Here is a 19,140-nt window from a genome sequence, read left to right as displayed (position 1 = left end):
AGCTAACAATTTACTATTGGGGCAATGGTTGTATCAATTAAACCAGCTTGCTCGTACTGAAACATCCGGAACACTACCGATTGAGCCTTATATAATATTTCAAGGCGATCTCGCTGGCGGATTCATATCCGCAAACTTGGTCCAGATGCTCCAACGCCTGAGCCCGTCTGTAAATCATCTACAACGTCTATATTATACTCATTTTACAACCTTACAACTCTTTAAACCCTGACTTTCCACCGCATACATATAATGGAAAGGTTGTCATACTTTGCATAAAATCGTTCACTATTCTCTGAATCATGCTGCTTCCCCTAGATTAGTAGCCAAGATTGAGACATCGCCCATGTTTACCTCTTTGGATCTGACCTTTATATCTAGTTGAATAAAGTTTAAAGGGTGAATTGACGTCTTCATAGACCCTTCTAAAAAATTCCAACGGCAGCTTCAAGGATCACCACTTCCGATGGACAATCCTATCTCCATCGAGTCATATCAAAGCGCGTAGAGCCCACTACAGCTCAAGATCTTCGACTCATTTCTTGACTACTAATCATCACAGACCATCGGTAGGCTGCTTCTTACATTTCCCATATGGATTCGTAAAGACGAAATTTTTCTAAGCTGAATATTATTCTGGCCTCGTATACACTGATCATAAGACACGATTGGCTAATACTCTTACCTCTATCGCATTCAAGAATTTGATGTGGCTCACAAGCACCACAACAATTGCACGGATCTCGAAAGGCCAACAGATACAAATAGCTTGAATATCATGGAAGATGTTTCATATGTCACAGCTTGATCGACTTAGTTTATCCCCCCACGTGCTCATCTAAGAGATTTCCAGTTTTCCTCGATATATGTCTCAAAAAAGTGGGAGAAGTTTTCTATGAAGCTCAATTTTTTTTTTTTCCTTTTTGAAAGTACGTTGGTGTGAGGCCCGCAATGCCTCATATTAATGAATCCATCGACATTGTCCGATATTAAAGGGGCCATCTTCACCATGCGAGCGATTTGTTTCTTATTCTTTGAGACACTGCTGTCAAGAGATGTTTCTCTTCAATTGGTTCACGTTCTTTTGATCTTACTAAATTTCTCTTCTCTTAGTGTCTTCTTTCCAAGGGCTTAGCCTATGAACGCTATCGATTGGCCGTCTCAATGCTGATTGATATAACAATATACCTCCGGGTTGATTAAGAACAAGAAATTGACATGTACGAAATCAGTACCCTAATAGTGGATATAAGATCAAAATGCAACATCTGCCATCGACAATCCGATGAGGCTGAAGCTGCGAGAATTATTGAGGCAGCATTGCTGATCCTTACTCAACAAACTCGATCGGTGGGACCAATGCTATCATGGCCTGCAGATCGTGATCATATATTGGGGAAACCCTTACAACAGGTGGGTAGACCGCGATCAGGCTACTGGCGCTGTTTCTCGAGACCGTTTAAAATGTGCTTCAATGATTAGGGGCGGGGAGTCATTGTCTCGAAATGCGATGGAGCTCCAAGTTGAAATGCTGGGCAATTTGTGCTCGCCACGGGAATTTATTGATGCATTCTCTGATAGCTCCTAAACGTCTTTTCTCTCGTTCTTTCTGCCCTCAAAATTGTTAGATTATACCGTCACTGTCACTAGTAGTGATGCCAGGCAATGCCTTGTGTCGTCTATCTGGACGCGTGATTGCTGGCTAATTAACGAGGAACTGCTAGTGGAGAAAGAGAAAGCAAAGAAACTGGCCAAGTGGCTCCTGGAAACAGAGAAATCGTATGATGCAATTGCTCCAGATCTAGAGGACCTCTCGCCAAAGGTGCATTTCGTCATGGAGACCCAAGACATCTGCGGTTGGAAAAATCTCGGTGAGGCTGGGGCGTAGCGAGGCGCAGCCGAAGGAGCAGGGAGCGGTAGCTTAGCATCCGATCTTGAACGCGACGGCGAAGGCCGGAGCTCCACAAGCGCCAGGATTGACTCAACTCCATATCAGCGGCATCCGCTGGCATCGATGCGTTCATTCCAAGATATAAAGCGCTGGATCGCCGTTTGACTGCCGTTGATAGCAGACACGAATCGCAACTCAGTCTGGCCGAGTAATCTTTGTTGGAGTAACTATCGGCCATCGACTCTGAACTTTGCGGCACTTACCAGCCAAGTTGGTTCAGCGACAGCTAGGCACTACAAGACAACATGGCAACTGACAATGATGTTTATACTCTTCACTATTTCCCATTTTCACTATATTCGCTCATGGTACGGTTTGCCTTGGTAATAGGCAGAAGGCTGAATCCGGATACGGCGCCAAACGTTGAGATAAAACTGGTGAATCTGCATCGCGAGGAGAACTTTTCAGAGCAATATCTCACTTTGGTGAACTCGAAAGGCCAGGTTAGTCCGAAGGGGGGTTTCATTCTGAATATCTGATTATACTTCTTGGAAATGTATCATAAGAGAGAAGTGTAAAAACAGCGTTATACTGACATTGAAAAGGTCCCCGCACTGACATCGGCTGCATTCTCATCGCCACTCGCAGAAAGCTATGACATCTCGAAATGGCTGTGCGAGAAGCAGCCAGATCTGATTCCGGAGGAGCACCGAGAAGCGATTGAGAGCCTCATGGATAAACTGTACAGTTTCCATGCCAAGACCCTAACGATAGGGTCCGACCAAAAGAAGCACGGAATTCCAAACCGGGCTGCTGAGCTACTGGAGCAAAAGGATTTGTCCGAATCTCATCGCAGAGCGTTGGAGATTAAGAGCGTATTGTAAGTTACTGGCTCCAGGAAGTGGATTTGAGTGCTTGCCTATTAACAGCCATCTTCGTTTTAAGCCACGACCTACGTCACAACACAGTATTCACTCCCAGTGGCATTAAAGACGTTGAAGACAAGGCCCGCATCTTTATCCAAGAGTTGGATAAAACTCTTGACGAGGAGAGTCAGGGACAACGCTGGATCTTTGGCAAGCGGCCAACGATACTTGATGCACATGCTACGGTGATGATAGCAAGGTTGATGGAAGTGAAGCGTCAAGACCTGCTGACGGAGAGAGTGCAAGAGTATACGAGGCGAGTTCTTGCATCTGAAGAGTGGAACGAAGTTACGCATGGCAGGGCCACGCGCTGGAACGCCTCGATGGGAGACGTCGCCGATATGAACCCACTGTAGATTTTTTTTTTTTTTGTGTCTTATGGAGTGGCCCTTCTTCTTTTCTAGTTCTCTTCTTTTTGTATGTGTCTCAACGTTGCTTGGCACAGCTGGATGTACTTTATGATGCGCAGCCGAAAAATTTTTATACCCAGAATCTTTATCGGAAAAAAAAAAAAAAAAAAAAAAAACTCAAAAGATCCTTTATATAACCAAGAGGTAGTATTGCCAGACAAGAGAGCAGGGCCTCAGCCTTGGTATCATACCATTGTCTACAATCGGTTACAAATAAGCGTGATGCCTCTACCAGCATATCGTAGTATTCGGCTCGTTTTGAGTGACATCGCAGCTCTCCACTATGCGATCTTACTTGTACTGGATAATACATGTTGGGATAAAGCATCCCTGGGGCTTCGAGCTTTGTAGCCAGTCCGCAGATGTTGAGAAGTTATTCGCAAAGCTGCAGCAGGAGGAAGAAAAAGACTAGATAGTGTTGCGGCATGTAGAAGTTAGAGTGCACCGGATATTCATGGATTTTGAGGCAAGGGTTTCTGTTCGGACAAGTTTAGTTTCCGATGCACCTGGCATAGCGACGAAAATAGACATGAAGTATTAGCTGGAACGCAGATTGGAGGAGCGTTGGAAGTACTTCCAGCCTCATCGTATTATTCTTTCATTGGATTGATCATCGTCGGTCGCAACAAATAGTTTTTCAGTAGAACATGGCCTTGCCCGCTGTGAGGAGAAATCAATCAATAGGACATGAGAACCTGGATGGCTGGTAAGTAAACCAATCTTGGGTGGCAAAAATATCGTCGCCGTTCAAAGCCCATGAAAAATAGGCTTTGAAACAAAGTTGAAGGCAAGCCGAATCATGCAAAAGTCAGCCCGCTTCGCCGAAAGAAACACAAAAGTGCCCTGAATCAGCTTTCTTTTAGGGACACCGAGAGGCCCGTAGCCGTGGCCGCCCTTTTATGTAAGAAAGACAACGGCGCCGGGAAGAGACATGGAACTTCTGTTGTCTTGGCTGGTCCGAGTCAAAAGTTCCACACTGTCGGGTGGCGGAGCGGAGCACAGAAACACACACACACGCACACACAGAAGAGAAGGGCAGTGAGCAGTAAGCAGTTTAATCATACTGTGGCTGCTGAGAAGACACGGTAAGTGAAAGCATCGCCGGTTGATGATATATCCAGCATGTTCAGCTATCCAGCTCGGATAGGCAATGATGGTAAGTATGCTTGCCTTGTGGGGAGGCTTTGGGGGACCCAGGCAGAAGGTGCAGTATAGCAGCGACTAGACCTCTAGGCAGTGCCCAGGGTATCGGACTTTGCTTGGCAAATGCTATCAGGACACGCGGCTGAGATATTTCTGGCTGTAGCATCTGCACGAGCATGAATGTATGTACAGTAGTCCGCAAAAATGGCATGCGGAGCGTGCGTGGCTAGAGTGAAACGGGGTGTCGCCCTGTCTTTCCTCGTGGTTGGTGAGACGAGAGATCAAGGCGATAATAGTCGGCAGAAGCGATGATACCGTGTCGCTTGCTGGCACGCATACCGTACGCAGCCAAAAGTGGCTTTCCCAGAAGGCGCTCTCGCGCACACGACTTCGCGGAGAATTAAAAGAAATAAAATCTCTCAGAATCGCTGCCATCCCCATAGTGCGCGCATCTTGTTCCCCCAACAAGAATAAAATAAACGTCCGTCCCGAGATCGGATTTACCTTTGGCACGCTGGGCTAAGTGCCTCCGGCTATTTTCCATTCAGCTGCTCGCGATTACAAGTTCGAAATACGCCATGCGGGGGGCAAGAGATAAGGACGAAGGGCGCTCTTTGGTCTTTCTATCCTGACCTGCCTGGGCAGGCCATCCTTGGGAAGTGCGTTGAACTAAAAGGCGCCCCCTCTTGGCCTGTCCATCATTGGCTGGCCGACAAAACAGACTATTTTGCGCCTCGCAGCTAGGCACGGCAAGGGGGAGGAAAAAGAAAGAAAAAAGCACATGCTAACAGTTTAGTCGTGCGTTCGTACAGCTCGTATTGCAAAGTCCCTCGGACGCTGAACTCGTGGTGTTCGGCGCAGCAAATCAGCCTGTTTGGACAGGGTTTCGATAAGGGGAACATCAACAATATTGAGAGGCGATAACTATGTAAAAGAAGGTAAATCTGAGCGATACGGTCGCGCCGAACAAGTCTTTGGCCGATAAGTATGTACCAACCTGTGGGCGAAAGAACCTTTCTAGTCTCACAGGAATGTCGCACGCCGTGCTCCCGTCTGTTCTTCAGACTGTCCTGCAAAGCCCAGCCGAGGAGGCGCTCTATCCTGCATTAGGAAGGTCTGCGTTCCACACGCAGCTGATGGCCAGGACGAGCAGGTTATCTCTGAATTGGCACCAGCCTCTGCACCACCCTCCTCGACGCTGATTTGCCCACGCATCAGCCACTGGCCTTGGGAGCCGTTCCCGCACGCGTGTTTGGCACATGGTGGATGACAGGAACCAGCAAGGGACCGGCTCTCTTAGCTGCGCACTGTGCTGCGCCGTCTTGTCTCGGTCTGGGCTCGAGCGCCACACTGGCCGTGATTTGGCGGGGAATTTTATCAAGATGGAGCCGCGGACCTGGGGGGAGGCACCTTGGCTTGGGTCGGCTGGTCTTGTTGGAGCAGCCGCTAGAACGAGGCCATCCTGGATTGGCAGGGCGTAGTTGTGCTGTAGGTGCAGCCCATGGGGTTTGCTCGTTGTTAGCGTCCTAGGCGGTTATCTGCCTGTGCTGAGGTCGTCGCACTCACTCACTCTCTTCCTCCCACCTCTGTAATCCTTCCTCACCGAGAGAGAGAAAGAGAGAAAGAGTGCGAGTGAGCGAGTCACACAGACAGACCTCGCCCGGTTCCGAATCGACTGGATTCGAACTCGGCTCGTTCGATCTGTCGACGACCAGACGGGGCGACGGTGGCCTGCTTATAGCAACGACGACCAGGGCGAAAAAAAAAAACCATAAGACAGAGGCGACAACCACCACCACCACCCACTACTTCTCACGCAAGTCGACATGTTGCCGTCCATCTTCCGCCGGCGCCATGAGCCGGAGGAGATCACCCCGATTCCCGGTCCACTGGAGACTGACATGCCCGGCTTGCAACATCTTCAGCATCTCCAACAGTTTGAAAAGGCTCACAAGCTCGACCCTAACCTGCCTATCGACGACCTCAACGATGTCGACGCTGCTATTGCCACAGGCAATGCCGAGAAGGGTCTCGAGATCGAGCATGCCTTAATGGAAGACAACAGCCCTTACCCTGAGGTATGATCTTACTTCTTCTTTTTATCCTCTTCTTGTTGTGTGTATATGTAAATAGAGAAAGCTCAAGTAAAATGCGCTGTGCGAATGTAATGTTTTTGTTTTGTTTTGTGTAAAACTAACCGATGGTTGCCCTCTCTATAGGTGCGAGCGGTTGTCCGAAATTATGATGTCGACGTCCCTGCCAACACCATTCGCGCCTGGGTCATCGGCCTGATTCTCTGTACCGTCGGTTCTGGAGTCAACATGCTCTTCTCTCTTCGCAATCCTAGTGTCGCCATCACAACGTACGTTATTCAGCTGATTGCTTATCCTATCGGTCGCGGCTGGGACTTGATCATGCCGGACAAGGAATGGAATCTCTTTGGCCTCAAGTTCAATCTCCGCCCTGGCAAATTCAACCACAAGGAGCATGTTGTCATCGTGGCCATGTCTAACGTAAGTATTCAACTGACGATCGAAGAATGTTTCGATAAAATCCAGCCAAAGCTCATTTCCTAATCTTTTCTTTCTTCTCTAGGCTGCTTATGGTGGTGGTGTGTTGTATGCCACCGATGTCCTACTGGCTCAACGTCTCTTTTACAAGCAGGATTTTGGCTGGGCTTTCCAGCTTCTTTTCGGCATCACCACGCTGTGTACTGGATACGGCCTGGCCGGCCTCGCCCGTCGCTTCCTGGTCTGGCCTGCCGCCATGATCTGGCCTGCCGACTTGGTCAACGTCGCTCTCTTCTACAGCTTGCACGATCATTCGCCATCTGACCCGACAAAGACCAACGGCTGGTCCATTGGCCGCTACAAGCTGTTCCTCATTGTTGGCTTTGGTGCCTTTATCTGGTTCTGGTTCCCGGGATGGATCTTCAAGGGCCTGTCTTCCTTTGCCTGGGTTTGCTGGATTGCGCCCAACAACGTCGTTGTCAACAAGATTTTTGGTCCAGCTCACGGATATGGCCTTATGCCCACCTCATTCGATTGGTCTGTGTACAGCGGCTTCTTGGGTTCGCCTCTGATCCCCCCTTTCCACGCCATTGCCAACGTCCTCGGCGGCATCATCGTCTTCTTCGTTGTCATTTCCATGGGAATTCACTTTAGCGGCACCTGGTATTCTGATTATTTCCCGGTTCAGTCATCGGAGTCGTACGACAACCTTGGCCAAATTTACAACGTTTCGCGAATCCTCGGAAACGACTTGAACTTCAACGAAACAGCATACAAGGAGTACTCGCCTCTCTTTCTGCCAACCCAATTTGCTCTCGCCTACGGACTGTCGTTTGCCGCCGTTTCTGCCGTGCTCATTCATGTCGCTCTTTACCATGGGAAAGAGATTTGGAACCAGTTCAAGATGGCCCGTCACCAGGAGGACGACGTTCATATGCGACTGATGAAGAAATACCGTGATGCTGAAGAATGGTGGTATGCTGGTAAGTTATAGCTTTCTCTCAAAAATCATCCCCTCTAAGCCACTTGCTTGGAGTATAAATGCTAATCAGGGGTCGTCATATAGTCTTATTCATCAGCATGGTTGCCATCTCCTTTGGCGTGGTTGCTGGCTGGGATACTGGCTTTCCCGCCTGGGCATTCGTCGTCTGTCTACTGCTTCCAATTATATGGCTTATCCCCATCGGTATCGTTCAAGCCATCACCAACATCCAACTCGGTCTCAACGTTCTGACCGAGTTCATCATTGGTTATATGGTACCTGGTCGGCCCCTTGCCATGATGATGTTCAAGAATTATGGCTATATTTCCATGGCTCAGGCCTTGTACTTTGCTCAAGATCTGAAGCTCGGCCACTACATGAAAGTGCCCCCTCGTGTCATGTTCACCTCGCAGCTTCTCGCCTCTGTGTGGTCTGCAATCGTACAGATTGTTGTCATGAACTGGGCCCTTGGCCACATTCCTAACGTCTGTGCTGTGGATCAGGAGAACAGTTACACATGCCCAGGTGGCCGTGTCTTCTACACGGCCTCGATTATCTGGGGCGCTATCGGCCCCGCCCGAATCTTCAGCCATGGAGCTCTTTATTCTTCTCTGCAGTGGTTTTGGCTTGTTGGTGCCATCGCGCCCATTGCCACTTGGCTGTTGGCTCGTCGCTGGCCCAAGTCTTTCTGGCGCTATGTCAGCTCTCCAGTCATCTTTGGAGGAGTTGGCTTGCTTCCTCCTGCGACTGTCAACATCTACCTCTGCTGGGGTATCTGCGGCATTGTTTTCAACTATTTCATCCGAAGGAGATACACTGGCTGGTGGCTGCAATATAACTATATCACCTCAGCGGCGCTGGACTGCGGTCTTATCATATCCACGCTGCTGATATTCTTCACTCTGTACTTGACCAACATGAACAGCCCCAGTTGGTGGGGTAACGACGGAGCTGTGCAGACCATGGACTTTGCAGGTACTGCAATCTCTAGGCATGTACCTGCTGGCGAAATTATTGGACCGAAGCAATGGCCGTAAGAGATATGACAGCATTAAAAAAGACAGGGTTTTAGCTGGATGTACGGCGTTGAGAAAAGGGAGCAAATGCTGGACCCGGAAATTTTGTTTGATATACATCCTTCCATCCCTCTCTTTCTCTCACGTTTGATGTTTGGAAATTTGGGATATTTTCACATATAGTGTTTTTATGACCTGGGTTGGACAAGGACGGAGTTAAAAGGAGCCTCGACTTTGTTGGCTTTGTTTTTTTTTTTTGTCTTTGAATGTTTTGTTTTTTTTTTGTTTGTTTCATGAGATTGACTTTTGGCAACGAAGATACCTAATCGCGGAGTCGTGTTGATTCCTAGACGATATCGATTTCATAGCCACGGATGACATCTTTTCATATGATGTTGATGAGAAGACCAGAGGAATGATGTTTTTAGCGAGCCTGGTTATACTGTATATTAGTCTTTTTCCTGCTCAGCCAGTCGTTATCTTGACATTATGATAGTGTATAAGATTCATTGACATAGCCTCACTGGGTAACGATGTGAAATATCGGGGATTTCCATGTAGAAAAGCTGCGAAAGACGTATAGAATTGGTAGCGTTGGCTTACACGAAGTATTGCCCGCATTGGAGATAGATGGGCTCTCTAAGATCTTCAAGATCGGCTAAGCTGGTGCACCATTTGGACGGGTGGATATTGGCGGCGGAACCAAAAAAAAAACCAAAAAGATGACTAAGCGACCATTTGAGATAAGCAAAAAGTGGTATCACGTGCAGAGCCGAGAGGGTATCATCACGTGGTTTAGACGGGCGCCAGGCCCACGCCACTCCCACGCAAAATTAGGGCTGGCAATTCGACACTCCACCGCGAAAAAGGCGTTGCTCTCCCCCCAAATTAAACAATTCGTGAAATCGTCATCCAACTTCACGCCTAAGCACAACCGACCGCCAAGATGAGTACGTTTTGCTCCCATTATCCCCAATCGCCGTCTCCGAAGATCCCATTATTGCGAACCCCCGACTCGTGGCCTCTTTGCCGAGAGAGGCCGCGCGAGAAGAATACATATAGAGGACGAAATGATGGGATTTTTATCGAGACCTGAGACTGTTCGAGATTTGGGATGAGAGTTTCCGAGCATTTGAGGCTGACTGCTTTTTCTCCGTGTAGCGAAGGGTACCTCCAGCTTTGGTAAGCGTCACAACAAGACGCACACTCTCTGCCGACGATGCGGTTAGTTTTTATTCTTCCTCCAACCGGGATGCGGGCCTTCCATGATGCCTCCACGCAATAGCCGTCTATTCAGAATCGATCGAGAACACCTGTCGGAAAAAGGAGGAATGAACGAGCTTACGAGAACGGTTCTCACATCGACAGATCGACTTGGAAGGATGGCAATTGCGATTGGATGGCGGATTGGATTGAAAGTATCAATGGATAAATCAACAGACGTACTGATTATGGATGGATATTAGGCCGCCGTTCGCTGCACGTCCAGAAGCACGAGTGCGCCTCTTGCGGATACCCTGCCGCTAAGATGCGAAAGTGTATGTACACTCCCCTTTTTGGATTTGCCTACGTTTCGATATGGGAGACAACTGTGCTTCCATGCTGTACACTCTCGAGAATGTCGTCTAACTCTTTCCCTCTACAGACAACTGGAGCGAGAAGGCCAAGCGGAGAAGGACCGTCGGCACTGGCCGCACCCGCTACCTCAAGGACGTTTCCCGACGATTCAAGAACGGCTTCCAGACTGGCACCCCCAAGAACGCCAGACTCGGCAAGAAGGCTGAGGCCGAGGCTTAAGTGACCTGAAGCGTTTTTATGCTCTCTTCCTACCACTGTTTGTTTTCTTTCGTCGCTATTACCGAACTATGCATAAACAAGGGTAGAAAGAGGAGTAGGGGGAGAGAGGGAAACAAACCAAAAAATAGAAGACTTAAAAAAATAATCCGTCCATGAGGTTAATGAAATCCTGGCGAAATTCTTTTTTGCATTATTCGTTTTTTTTCTCCTCTTCTCTTATTTTTTTGCCAGCTACCGTGGAAAAACAAGTGATGAGCGACATTCTTGCGCCGGATGCAATTTTTTTTTTCGGTCTTCTTCTTTTTCCCTCTCTCTCTTCTTCTTATTTACATGGGATTCGAAGACGAGGGGAGTGCTGGGGCGGATGATGTACATTTTGGGCGATTGATCAAGGACAAAGAGGGCTTGGGAGCAAGGGACAAATGGTGTTTGTTTTCAAAAATGGGAACCCCAATTGCTTTTTATTTTCGCGCCAGAGATTCCGTAGGGATTCGGGTCAACGAAAGTCTGAAATGGCATCTTGATTCTTCACGTATTGCGTATTCTCGTTACCTTTGATATTTCTATTGTGTGTTTTGAGGAATCATTCTCCATGGCCTGTGGTTGCGAGCAACGTCCTCTCATCTCATCCATCTCGCTCGTAACCAGCATTCATGCCACCACTGGTGCCCGTAATTAAAACGCAAATGCTCATTCTTCAAAAAGACCAATATCCAAAAATCCCGCTTGATAACGCTATCAAGTACCCCTCTCAAAAACCTTGGCATTTCCATCTGCCCCAACGTGGTATAGATATTCGGCACTCGCCTCTGCTCTATCGCGCTCTGTGACTCTTACCACACCGCTCACATCCTTGGCTACGCCTGTGTCCAGCATCCTAAGGCTGAGAATCACATCTGCGGCATGTGCTTGAGCGAGCACCAGTGCCGCATGCGAACGCTCCAGCGATGTTCCCTGGCTGCGTAGAAGAGGGTCATCTACGGAGAAGGTAAGGACTGTTGCGTGAACACGCTGGTGATTATATGCGAGTTAGCTTTATGCAATTTCTTTCTGGGAGAAAGGGGGGCCGATATGCTTGTACGGAAACTCACCTCTCTCAAAGACAATAGCATTCCCTCTAAAGCCAGCCCGGTCACATCTTCCTCCCCAAATATCGCCAACAGCTCGTCCAGTTGGTCAACAATCAGGACTTTTGGGCCTGATCTCACATCCGTGATTGCCGCCTCGATGCCTCTCCTCATGTCATCCAGTTTTCCGCTCTTGAGCACTCTTCCTCTGTCAGCAGTAGACTCTGAGCCCTGGCCCCCAGAGAGCAATCCTGTCAGACCGTCCACAAAGCTGAATTTGCCGGCTCTGCTTAAGCTGTCCAAGTCCAAGCCCTGATGTTGAAAACAGAAATAAGCAGCCATTCAGAATAAATAATAATAAAAAAAAAAAAAACAGGCAGACCAAAAGCAAAGAAACTACTTAAAAAGAAGAAGAAGAAGAAGAAGAAGAAGAAGAAGAAAACTTACCAATCTACTTGCTCCCTCTCTCCAAAATGCCAAATCTCTCATGAAGCTGAGGAAAACAACTCCAGGACTCGCCTCTTTCTCACTCACCCCGGCATCTGCTCCTCGCCCAGACTGTAATATTGAATAGAGGAATCGTAGAACAAGCCAATTTGATGATGCGCCAAGGGTATTTGTTAGGATGGTCAAAGATGCCTCTTCGGGCAGTCCTAGATGCTGCTCTAGGAGAGACGGAATTTTGTTCGACATTGCTAGATAACCAATCTTTGCTGGCTTTGGGAGTTTGATTGATGGAAGTTTTAAGCAATAATAGAGAGTTGAAGTTGAGATATGATGATTTATAAGGAGATCAACTGTTTATGCGAAGAGAGGCCAAAATTTAATGAAAACAATATAAGAATACTACAAGTATTTCTTCATCCAGGTTAGTGAAAATCAAGACATTGCTCACAAAGACGCACGGAGGCAGGATAGTGGGGGCGGGGACTGTATGAATATGAAGATTGGCCGCATTCGCACGGTATAGAATCAACGAATCACTTGCAGCCAAACGTAGATTTAGGGTTGAGCATTTTAAGTTATGGTTCTATAACTCTAAAAATTGGAAGACAAGGCACACTGTATAGCAGTATACTTGGAGATGATATAGCCTGCCTCCGGTGTGCAAGAAAAGTTGCAATGTATTCAAGAAGGCTAGAATCATTCTTTACTTGCTCTACGTTGGTGGAGCATCACCTCGGTTAAAGAAGGCCAAAAAAAGATGAATATGGAAAATCGCAATCCAGGAGAAGAGCGTGTACGGCACTTATATTAGATGACTCAAGCATGATAGTATCACCTTCAACCATGAGGAACCTTTCATTGGCTACAACTAATATGAGAACATACACCACCTTCATTACCCAGCATAATGACCTCACAAGACTCATAGGAAGCGGATGAAGTGATGCGATGCAAAATACTGTTCACAGATATGTCTGCGTTCGATGCTGCTATCGACAATTTGATAGGTGATCCCAAAGGGCTTTGACCTGTTTCATATTGGTCTAAACGATGGGTACATGTAATGACCCGCGATTGGCCCTATGAGCGATGTTTTGAACTTGTCACTCGTCCGTCTATTGATGACATGTAAGACTCCAGCTCATAGATTAGTAAGTAGATAGAGACTGGGTGTAATATTGGGCGAACAAGGCCTTGCAAGATTGCTATGGAGGAATCACCATAGATGAGGAGGCTGCCTCTTCTGAATTTCTGATTGGCTCGTGTATTGCCTTGGCATAACTACTGCTAGCAGCTACTGATGGGTATCTTGACTCTATTATTACCTAATTTGTATACTATCTAGAGTGCGTCTCTTCTGTCATGCGGCTGAAGCTCGATAGCTTGGAATGGCGGTCTCTCGCTGCAAGACCCCCGCAGTAGGTGAAGAATCCAGAGCCCAAGCGGCTATGATTACAAGTATAAAATATACAGAGGGGTTTTTATGGCCTTTTTCTCTCACTCTCTCAATGTTTCCAAATGTAACCTGTTGGACAATAGGACCAATTGCAATTTGCTGCTGCGGCCACAAGAGACTTTTTGGCATAGCGCTGTGAATACTTTGTAGCAGTACCTGCACTCAGTACCACGATACAAGCTTAGTCGGCCGAGAAACTAAAATGTCGAGGTAAAATTCCATGCATTCTATTTCTTAATTTAAAACGAAAAAGAAAGAAAGAACGAAAGAAAACCGAACCCCTCGAATGTACCAACACACAGCGCTGGTCTGCACTGTATCCTTGCGCCATGTCCTCTTCACGTAAGTTTGATCGTTCGACCGTTTCACCAACTGGCGCCAATGAGAGCGGCGCTCCACACGCCTCCTTTCCAACCCTAAGCTGTGGATGGCACACCGTTGCCTTCTCGGTCTGGATTGTGGCAAACCTCCTTATCGTTCTCGCTCTGGGCGCCAGAATCGCAATCAAAACCCCCCGACAACTCCGCCTGTGACTGGAGAGGCATAAGTCGCCGCCTCAGCGTTTGCTGGGTGGAACCGCCTGTGCTGCAACTTGCTGCATCGCCCGCGTCAGCCGCTCGTCCCAACCACCCCCCACAGCCCAGGCCGTAAAAAAATAAGCTGTAGCGACTCTAAATTTCGGCTGGACCCTGCAACCGCCTGTCGTCATGGCGCGTTAGGCGTTGTTGGCAGCGGGGGATCGCTGCGTCGGCGGGGGCCTCTCAGCGCTGAGCCATCCACGCACGTTGACATGTGCAGCATCACGAATGCCTCAGCTGACTCGTCTGGCGGGCCCGGGCTCCAGCACCGTGGCACGTCTTGACGCAGCAGCGCGCTGCGACTTGCTGGAGCGTCATGTCACATATCAAAAGACGTCTGCCAGGATGAGAGCAAGAAAATTCGAAAATCAGCAGATGATCCTTGTATTATAATCCTAGGTGGACATACATAGTACGTAGTACATAGTACATAGTACATTAGTACCTACATGTAGTATTTGCCTCTGGCAAAAGAGAAGAGGAGAAACGACGACGCGAGTCAAGTTGCAGCCTTTGCTGGACATGATTTCCTTTGCTTTCACCTTGTCTCCCTCCCCCGTCGCGACGTATCAGCAGAGATACCGCCTACCTGCCTGCCTGCATCATGTACATGATGATCCTGGACCGCTTCTTTGTTTGTTGAGGGGGGGGTTGGGTGGGCCAAAAAGCCTATCCTGGCCAAGATCTCGCGCTAAATTTCAAGATCTGGGGGCCTCTGGTCTTCTGATAACGGTTATGTTATGGAGCAAGCACGCGCCAACCTCACTCCTCCTCTACCGCCAAGTCTCTCGTCACCGTGTATATTTCTTCCACTTCCCTCTCTTCCTCTGCATCTCCTCCATCCCATAACGCCCTTCCTCTACTCAACTCCGCCCCTTTTGGTTGATAGTATCGTTATCCTCGTCTTGTTTCCGGCTCTCGCCACTTCAACGGCATCCGGACCAAGCGGAAACGAAAGACAGAGAGGGAGAGCGCAAAGGATCATCTCTGCGGGCTAGAGTTGCGTCTCCTCGTTCTTTGCACTCCTCTTGGATACCATCACGCTCTAGACTCTTCTTCGGATTCTTCTCCCTGCAACCGCTGTCCGGATCAAGCTGTTTGAGTCATACTTGGCTGCCAGTGAGACAATTGAGCCATTCCTATTGACCCATCACCTCATTTTCTCCCCCTAAACATTCTCAGCTATTCAGAAACCTGTCTCTGCTTTTTTATTTTTGGAACACATATCAATATATCAATATCCACCTTGGCCTTCAGCCCATCTATCATCTGCCATTTTGCTTCCAGCTCTTCTTCTCCCATCCTGGAAGGCGGTACAAATCATCTCCATCTCTCATCATGGCCTCTGATGATGGGCCGCAGCGAGGCCGGCTGCGCCTTGGCCGTTTCTTCAGCGGCAACTCCGATTCCGACCTCGAAAAGGCAGGGCCTTCAAAATGGAATATGGGCATGTTAAACGACAGAGAGACTGTGGAGGTGCCAGGTAAGTGCACATGGCGACGCATCTACTTCTCCGCCTCAAAGCAACCCTCTCTAACAACGTGTGCTTTACAGGTTCCGTCTTGCTGCTTGCTAGTGATCGCAACGAGCCGCTCGGATTGCGCAATGTCCATGCTCGCACCTCCCATTCCTCTATTCCGGCCGGGTTTCCCGTCGAAACTCCCATGACCCCTGGTGGCACTCGACCGTTGCCGCCTTCACCGTCTCATGTGGTTGAAAAGCCAGATGATGAACCCTTGGGGAAAAAGAAGACAGGAGATGGTAAGATCATCCTGGATCCACAGCCAGAAGATTCGGCCAACGATCCTTTGAATTGGCCCACTTGGCGGCGCGATTGTGCTCTTCTATCCCTGGGCTTTTACTGTATGATTGGAGGCGGCATGACACCCGTCATTGCCGCCGGATTTACCAATGTTGCCCATGACTTCGACGTCTCCGTTGAGCGAGTTCCGCTGACTACAGGCCTCTACATGATGGGCTTGGGTGTGGGTTCCGTGATTGCGTCTCCCACCGCCATCCTCTTTGGGAAACGGCCAGTGTACCTCGCTGGCATGATTCTGCTCATCAGCACCAGCGTTTGGGCTGGATACGCCTCTAGCTTTTCTTCTCTAATAGCCGCCAGAGTGATTCAGGGCATTGCTGTTTCGCCGGTAGAGTGTCTGCCATCCGCCACCATTGCTGAAATTTTTTTCCTGCACGAGCGTGCATACCGTATTGGCATCTACACGCTTTTACTTTTGGGAGGCAAGAATCTTGTCCCCTTAATCAGTGCCGCCATCATTGGCCGCTTTGGCTGGCGATGGGTTTTCTTGTATGCTCAACCAACTCCCTTTTGCCCCCTTCTCAAAAACTCGTGACTTGTATACATATTAACCTATAATCTTTGCTCTCTAGTATTGTTGCAATGTTGGTGGGATTGGGATTCGTGCTGGTGTTTCTCTTCGTCCCAGAGAGTTTCTGGGATAGAACGCCCACTCGACAAATATCAAAGCGGCCGAGCTTCCTCCGTCGATTATCTTCCCGCCCCGGCCACAGATCCGCAGGTCCAATCAGCCCTCGAGGCAAATCGCCAGAACCCTCGCACTCTCCAGGGATTATTGAGCGCCGCAGAAGCATTCGCGTCCACGTCGGATTTTCGCCAGATGTAGAGCGGCAAGACCCGTTAGATGACGTCCAGATATCCTCACAGGCTGCGAGTCCTCAAGTGGGATTTGCCGGCCCGTCTTCAGATCACAAAGACAAGGAAGAGGGTGGTAGCCCGGAGAAGGCTCTCCGCCAGCCTTCCCCAATAACCTCTCCACGGCCGAGTCTCGCTCCTGACCGTGGCCGAAGCATAGCTGCGGCATCTCCGACTCGTAGCACCGCCGAGAGCATGGTCATTACCGAGTATTACTCAACAGCGCCCAATCTCGACCGCGAGCGCTTTCCCTCTTGGAAGCTCAGAGCTCCTCCTAAAATCAAGGCTTATACACACAACCTGCGCCACAAGCCTGCTCAAACCTTCGTCCAGCAGCTCAAGCCGTATCATGGTCGGCTCAATAACGACAATTGGTTCAAGGTCATGATCAGACCATTTGTCTTATATGCATATCCCGCAGTACTCTGGTCTGCAGCCATTTACTCGTGCTCTATCGGTTGGCTAATTGTAATCTCCGAAAATTTGGCCGTCATCTACCGAAATCCAGACACGTATAACTTTACGGCTCTTCAAGCTGGCCTCGTCTACGTATCACCCTTTGTGGGCGGCATCCTCGGCACTGGCGTAGCGGGCAAGATCAGCGATATCGTTGTTAGGGCCATGGCGCGCCGCAACGGGGGTATGTACGAGCCAGAATTTCGCCTCGTCATGGCTGCGCCCATCTTGCTCACAACCTGTGTTGGCCTTATGGGCTTTGGATGGTCGGCGCAAGAAAAAGATAGCTGGATCGTCCCAACAATCTTCTTTGGTATCACTTCCTTTGGCTGCTCTCTCGGCTCAACTACATCCATTACCTTTTGCGTCGACAGCTACCGCCAATACGCCGGCGAAGCGCTAGTGACGCTCAACTTTTCGAAAAATATCTTTCATGGCTTGGTTTTTAGTTTGTTCATTTCGCAGTGGCTTGCCGACGATGGCTCGAGGAACGTCTACATCTGGCTCGGCATCATCCAGCTTATCTTTTGCCTGATGGCGATACCCATGTACATCTTTGGCAAGAGGGCCCGAATGTGGACCGCGAGGATGAACATTATGGAAAGATTTTAGAATAATCAATCTACACCTGCTTCTCTTTGCTAGTGGCATCTTGTGGCGTTTTGGAAGGGTTACACATCGACTGCTGGGCAGTTTAGAATGCATTGAGTTTAAGGCGCATTTTTTTTTGGGAGGAGGAAACCCTGATATCAATCAGTACCCTTTTGCTTTTCTCTTTGGGTTCTGCAAGCTCGTACGGAGCAATCGCATGCAATAAAGATACACATACGTAGATGCACATTCATACATATCTGAACATATATTAGTAGGTATATAAATATACAAATACTATGATGTACTGTATCTCCACATACATCTCCAGGGTACTATCTTGTACTTGGCCGTCTATTATTCAGGTTCTCCTACCACACATGTTCCTGTAACGAGTCAGGATGTGAGACGAAGGTTCACTTCGGGGACCAGCGGGTAGTGCTGCGATGCTAACTCAGGCTAAGAAATGTTAACTTATATCTTGAATGCTATATTAGCCTACGAAACGCTAACATATGTCTCGGATGCTAATTTAGACCATAAAATAACTCCATGTAACTTAAAAGCCCGATATAGCTCCATTACAAAGTATCACTCGAACTCTTCTCACTTGGGTACGTATGAAGTGGGACTTGGCTATAGAGCAAATCGCATATAGAATGAAGCAAAAGTTATGTCCTATTCGTTCACTTGCAACCGTCTTCTTTTTTCTGCCCTATCTTCTATTGGAAATCTTGGGCGCCGAATCTTTGTTTTTTTATCCATATAGATACATAGCAAAGCAAACCCTGATCTGCCAATAATCATCCAAAGTCAGAACTTATTTCAAAACGTTTGTTGTTCGTCATGAATCCCGTAAATACACCTTTATCCTCCTCATCCATGGAGAATGTGCAACCCAGAACGACAAAAAATTATCAATCGGACATACCCTGTCGATACTTCCAAGAAGGAAGATGTTGGAACGGGAAGGAATGCTCGTTTTTGCATGAACCTGGCTTGCCGAAGGTTCAAGATCGGGTCCCACGAGAGGTAATATCTTTGCTTTCTTTGCTTAGAATCAGTCATATATAGGCAAAGACCTCTACTAACTATCGTGATGATATAGAATGAAGGGGCAGGTGAAACTTTAAACTCGCAAGAGACTAAACCGATCTGCAAGTACTTCAAGGAGGGAAGATGTTGGTATGGAG

General features: G+C 48.3%; 5 protein-coding genes across 5 annotated transcripts; 4 read left to right on the top strand and 1 right to left on the bottom strand.

The window, feature by feature from the left end:
• The first annotated feature begins 1,995 nt into the window (after positions 1-1,995).
• Positions 1,996-3,786, top strand: TrAFT101_000773 (uncharacterized protein). The gene is made up of 3 exons (XM_024909385.2): positions 1,996-2,394; positions 2,497-2,771; positions 2,837-3,786. Exons 1-3 carry the CDS (start codon positions 2,197-2,199, stop codon positions 3,171-3,173), a joined length of 810 nt encoding a protein of 269 aa, XP_024764994.2. The 5' UTR covers positions 1,996-2,196; the 3' UTR covers positions 3,174-3,786.
• Positions 3,787-5,922: 2,136 nt separating this feature from the next.
• On the top strand, positions 5,923-9,444 carry TrAFT101_000772 (uncharacterized protein). The gene is made up of 4 exons (XM_024901702.2): positions 5,923-6,448; positions 6,590-6,883; positions 6,966-7,863; positions 7,947-9,444. The coding sequence occupies exons 1-4, from the start codon at positions 6,197-6,199 to the stop codon at positions 8,897-8,899; spliced, it is 2,397 nt and encodes a 798-aa protein (XP_024764992.1). The 5' UTR covers positions 5,923-6,196; the 3' UTR covers positions 8,900-9,444.
• Positions 9,445-9,655: 211 nt separating this feature from the next.
• RPL37 (60S ribosomal protein eL37) lies at positions 9,656-11,260 on the top strand. The gene is made up of 4 exons (XM_024909384.2): positions 9,656-9,828; positions 10,040-10,102; positions 10,345-10,416; positions 10,524-11,260. Exons 1-4 carry the CDS (start codon positions 9,825-9,827, stop codon positions 10,673-10,675), a joined length of 291 nt encoding a protein of 96 aa, XP_024764991.1. The 5' UTR covers positions 9,656-9,824; the 3' UTR covers positions 10,676-11,260.
• On the bottom strand, positions 11,176-12,594 carry TrAFT101_000770 (uncharacterized protein). The gene is made up of 3 exons (XM_024899143.2): positions 12,190-12,594; positions 11,767-12,054; positions 11,176-11,686 (listed from the first exon to the last, which is right to left on the bottom strand). Exons 1-3 carry the CDS (start codon positions 12,433-12,435, stop codon positions 11,414-11,416), a joined length of 807 nt encoding a protein of 268 aa, XP_024764989.1. The 5' UTR covers positions 12,436-12,594; the 3' UTR covers positions 11,176-11,413.
• A 2,341-nt stretch (positions 12,595-14,935) lies between these two features.
• On the top strand, positions 14,936-18,276 carry TrAFT101_000769 (uncharacterized protein). Its single transcript, XM_024909383.2, has 3 exons — positions 14,936-15,706; positions 15,778-16,534; positions 16,618-18,276. The coding sequence occupies exons 1-3, from the start codon at positions 15,562-15,564 to the stop codon at positions 17,966-17,968; spliced, it is 2,253 nt and encodes a 750-aa protein (XP_024764988.1). The 5' UTR covers positions 14,936-15,561; the 3' UTR covers positions 17,969-18,276.
• The last annotated feature ends 864 nt before the right edge of the window (positions 18,277-19,140 follow it).

This window comes from Trichoderma asperellum, chromosome 1 (assembly GCF_020647865.1).
Source record: "Trichoderma asperellum chromosome 1, complete sequence".
In the NCBI taxonomy this organism is placed as follows: Eukaryota; Fungi; Ascomycota; class Sordariomycetes; order Hypocreales; family Hypocreaceae; genus Trichoderma; species Trichoderma asperellum.
Note: the sequence above shows the minus strand (reverse complement) of the source record. Positions and strands in the feature narration are given on the sequence as shown.

Coding starts and splice junctions, on each gene's coding strand:
- TrAFT101_000773 (XM_024909385.2), top strand. CDS start 2,197: ATGGCAACTGACAATGATGTTTATACTCTTCACTATTTCCCATTTTCA. Junction 2,395..2,496: donor TGGTGAACTCGAAAGGCCAG/GTTAGTCCGAAG, acceptor GACATTGAAAAG/GTCCCCGCACTGACATCGGC. Junction 2,772..2,836: donor TTGGAGATTAAGAGCGTATT/GTAAGTTACTGG, acceptor CTTCGTTTTAAG/CCACGACCTACGTCACAACA.
- TrAFT101_000772 (XM_024901702.2), top strand. CDS start 6,197: ATGTTGCCGTCCATCTTCCGCCGGCGCCATGAGCCGGAGGAGATCACC. Junction 6,449..6,589: donor ACAACAGCCCTTACCCTGAG/GTATGATCTTAC, acceptor CCCTCTCTATAG/GTGCGAGCGGTTGTCCGAAA. Junction 6,884..6,965: donor TCATCGTGGCCATGTCTAAC/GTAAGTATTCAA, acceptor TTTCTTCTCTAG/GCTGCTTATGGTGGTGGTGT.
- RPL37 (XM_024909384.2), top strand. Junction 10,103..10,344: donor CACTCTCTGCCGACGATGCG/GTTAGTTTTTAT, acceptor GATGGATATTAG/GCCGCCGTTCGCTGCACGTC. Junction 10,417..10,523: donor TGCCGCTAAGATGCGAAAGT/GTATGTACACTC, acceptor TTCCCTCTACAG/ACAACTGGAGCGAGAAGGCC.
- TrAFT101_000770 (XM_024899143.2), bottom strand. CDS start 12,435: ATGTCGAACAAAATTCCGTCTCTCCTAGAGCAGCATCTAGGACTGCCC. Junction 12,055..12,189: donor GAGAGGGAGCAAGTAGATTG/GTAAGTTTTCTT, acceptor TTTCAACATCAG/GGCTTGGACTTGGACAGCTT. Junction 11,687..11,766: donor TGCTATTGTCTTTGAGAGAG/GTGAGTTTCCGT, acceptor TATAATCACCAG/CGTGTTCACGCAACAGTCCT.
- TrAFT101_000769 (XM_024909383.2), top strand. CDS start 15,562: ATGGCCTCTGATGATGGGCCGCAGCGAGGCCGGCTGCGCCTTGGCCGT. Junction 15,707..15,777: donor AGAGACTGTGGAGGTGCCAG/GTAAGTGCACAT, acceptor TGTGCTTTACAG/GTTCCGTCTTGCTGCTTGCT. Junction 16,535..16,617: donor GGCTGGCGATGGGTTTTCTT/GTATGCTCAACC, acceptor TTTGCTCTCTAG/TATTGTTGCAATGTTGGTGG.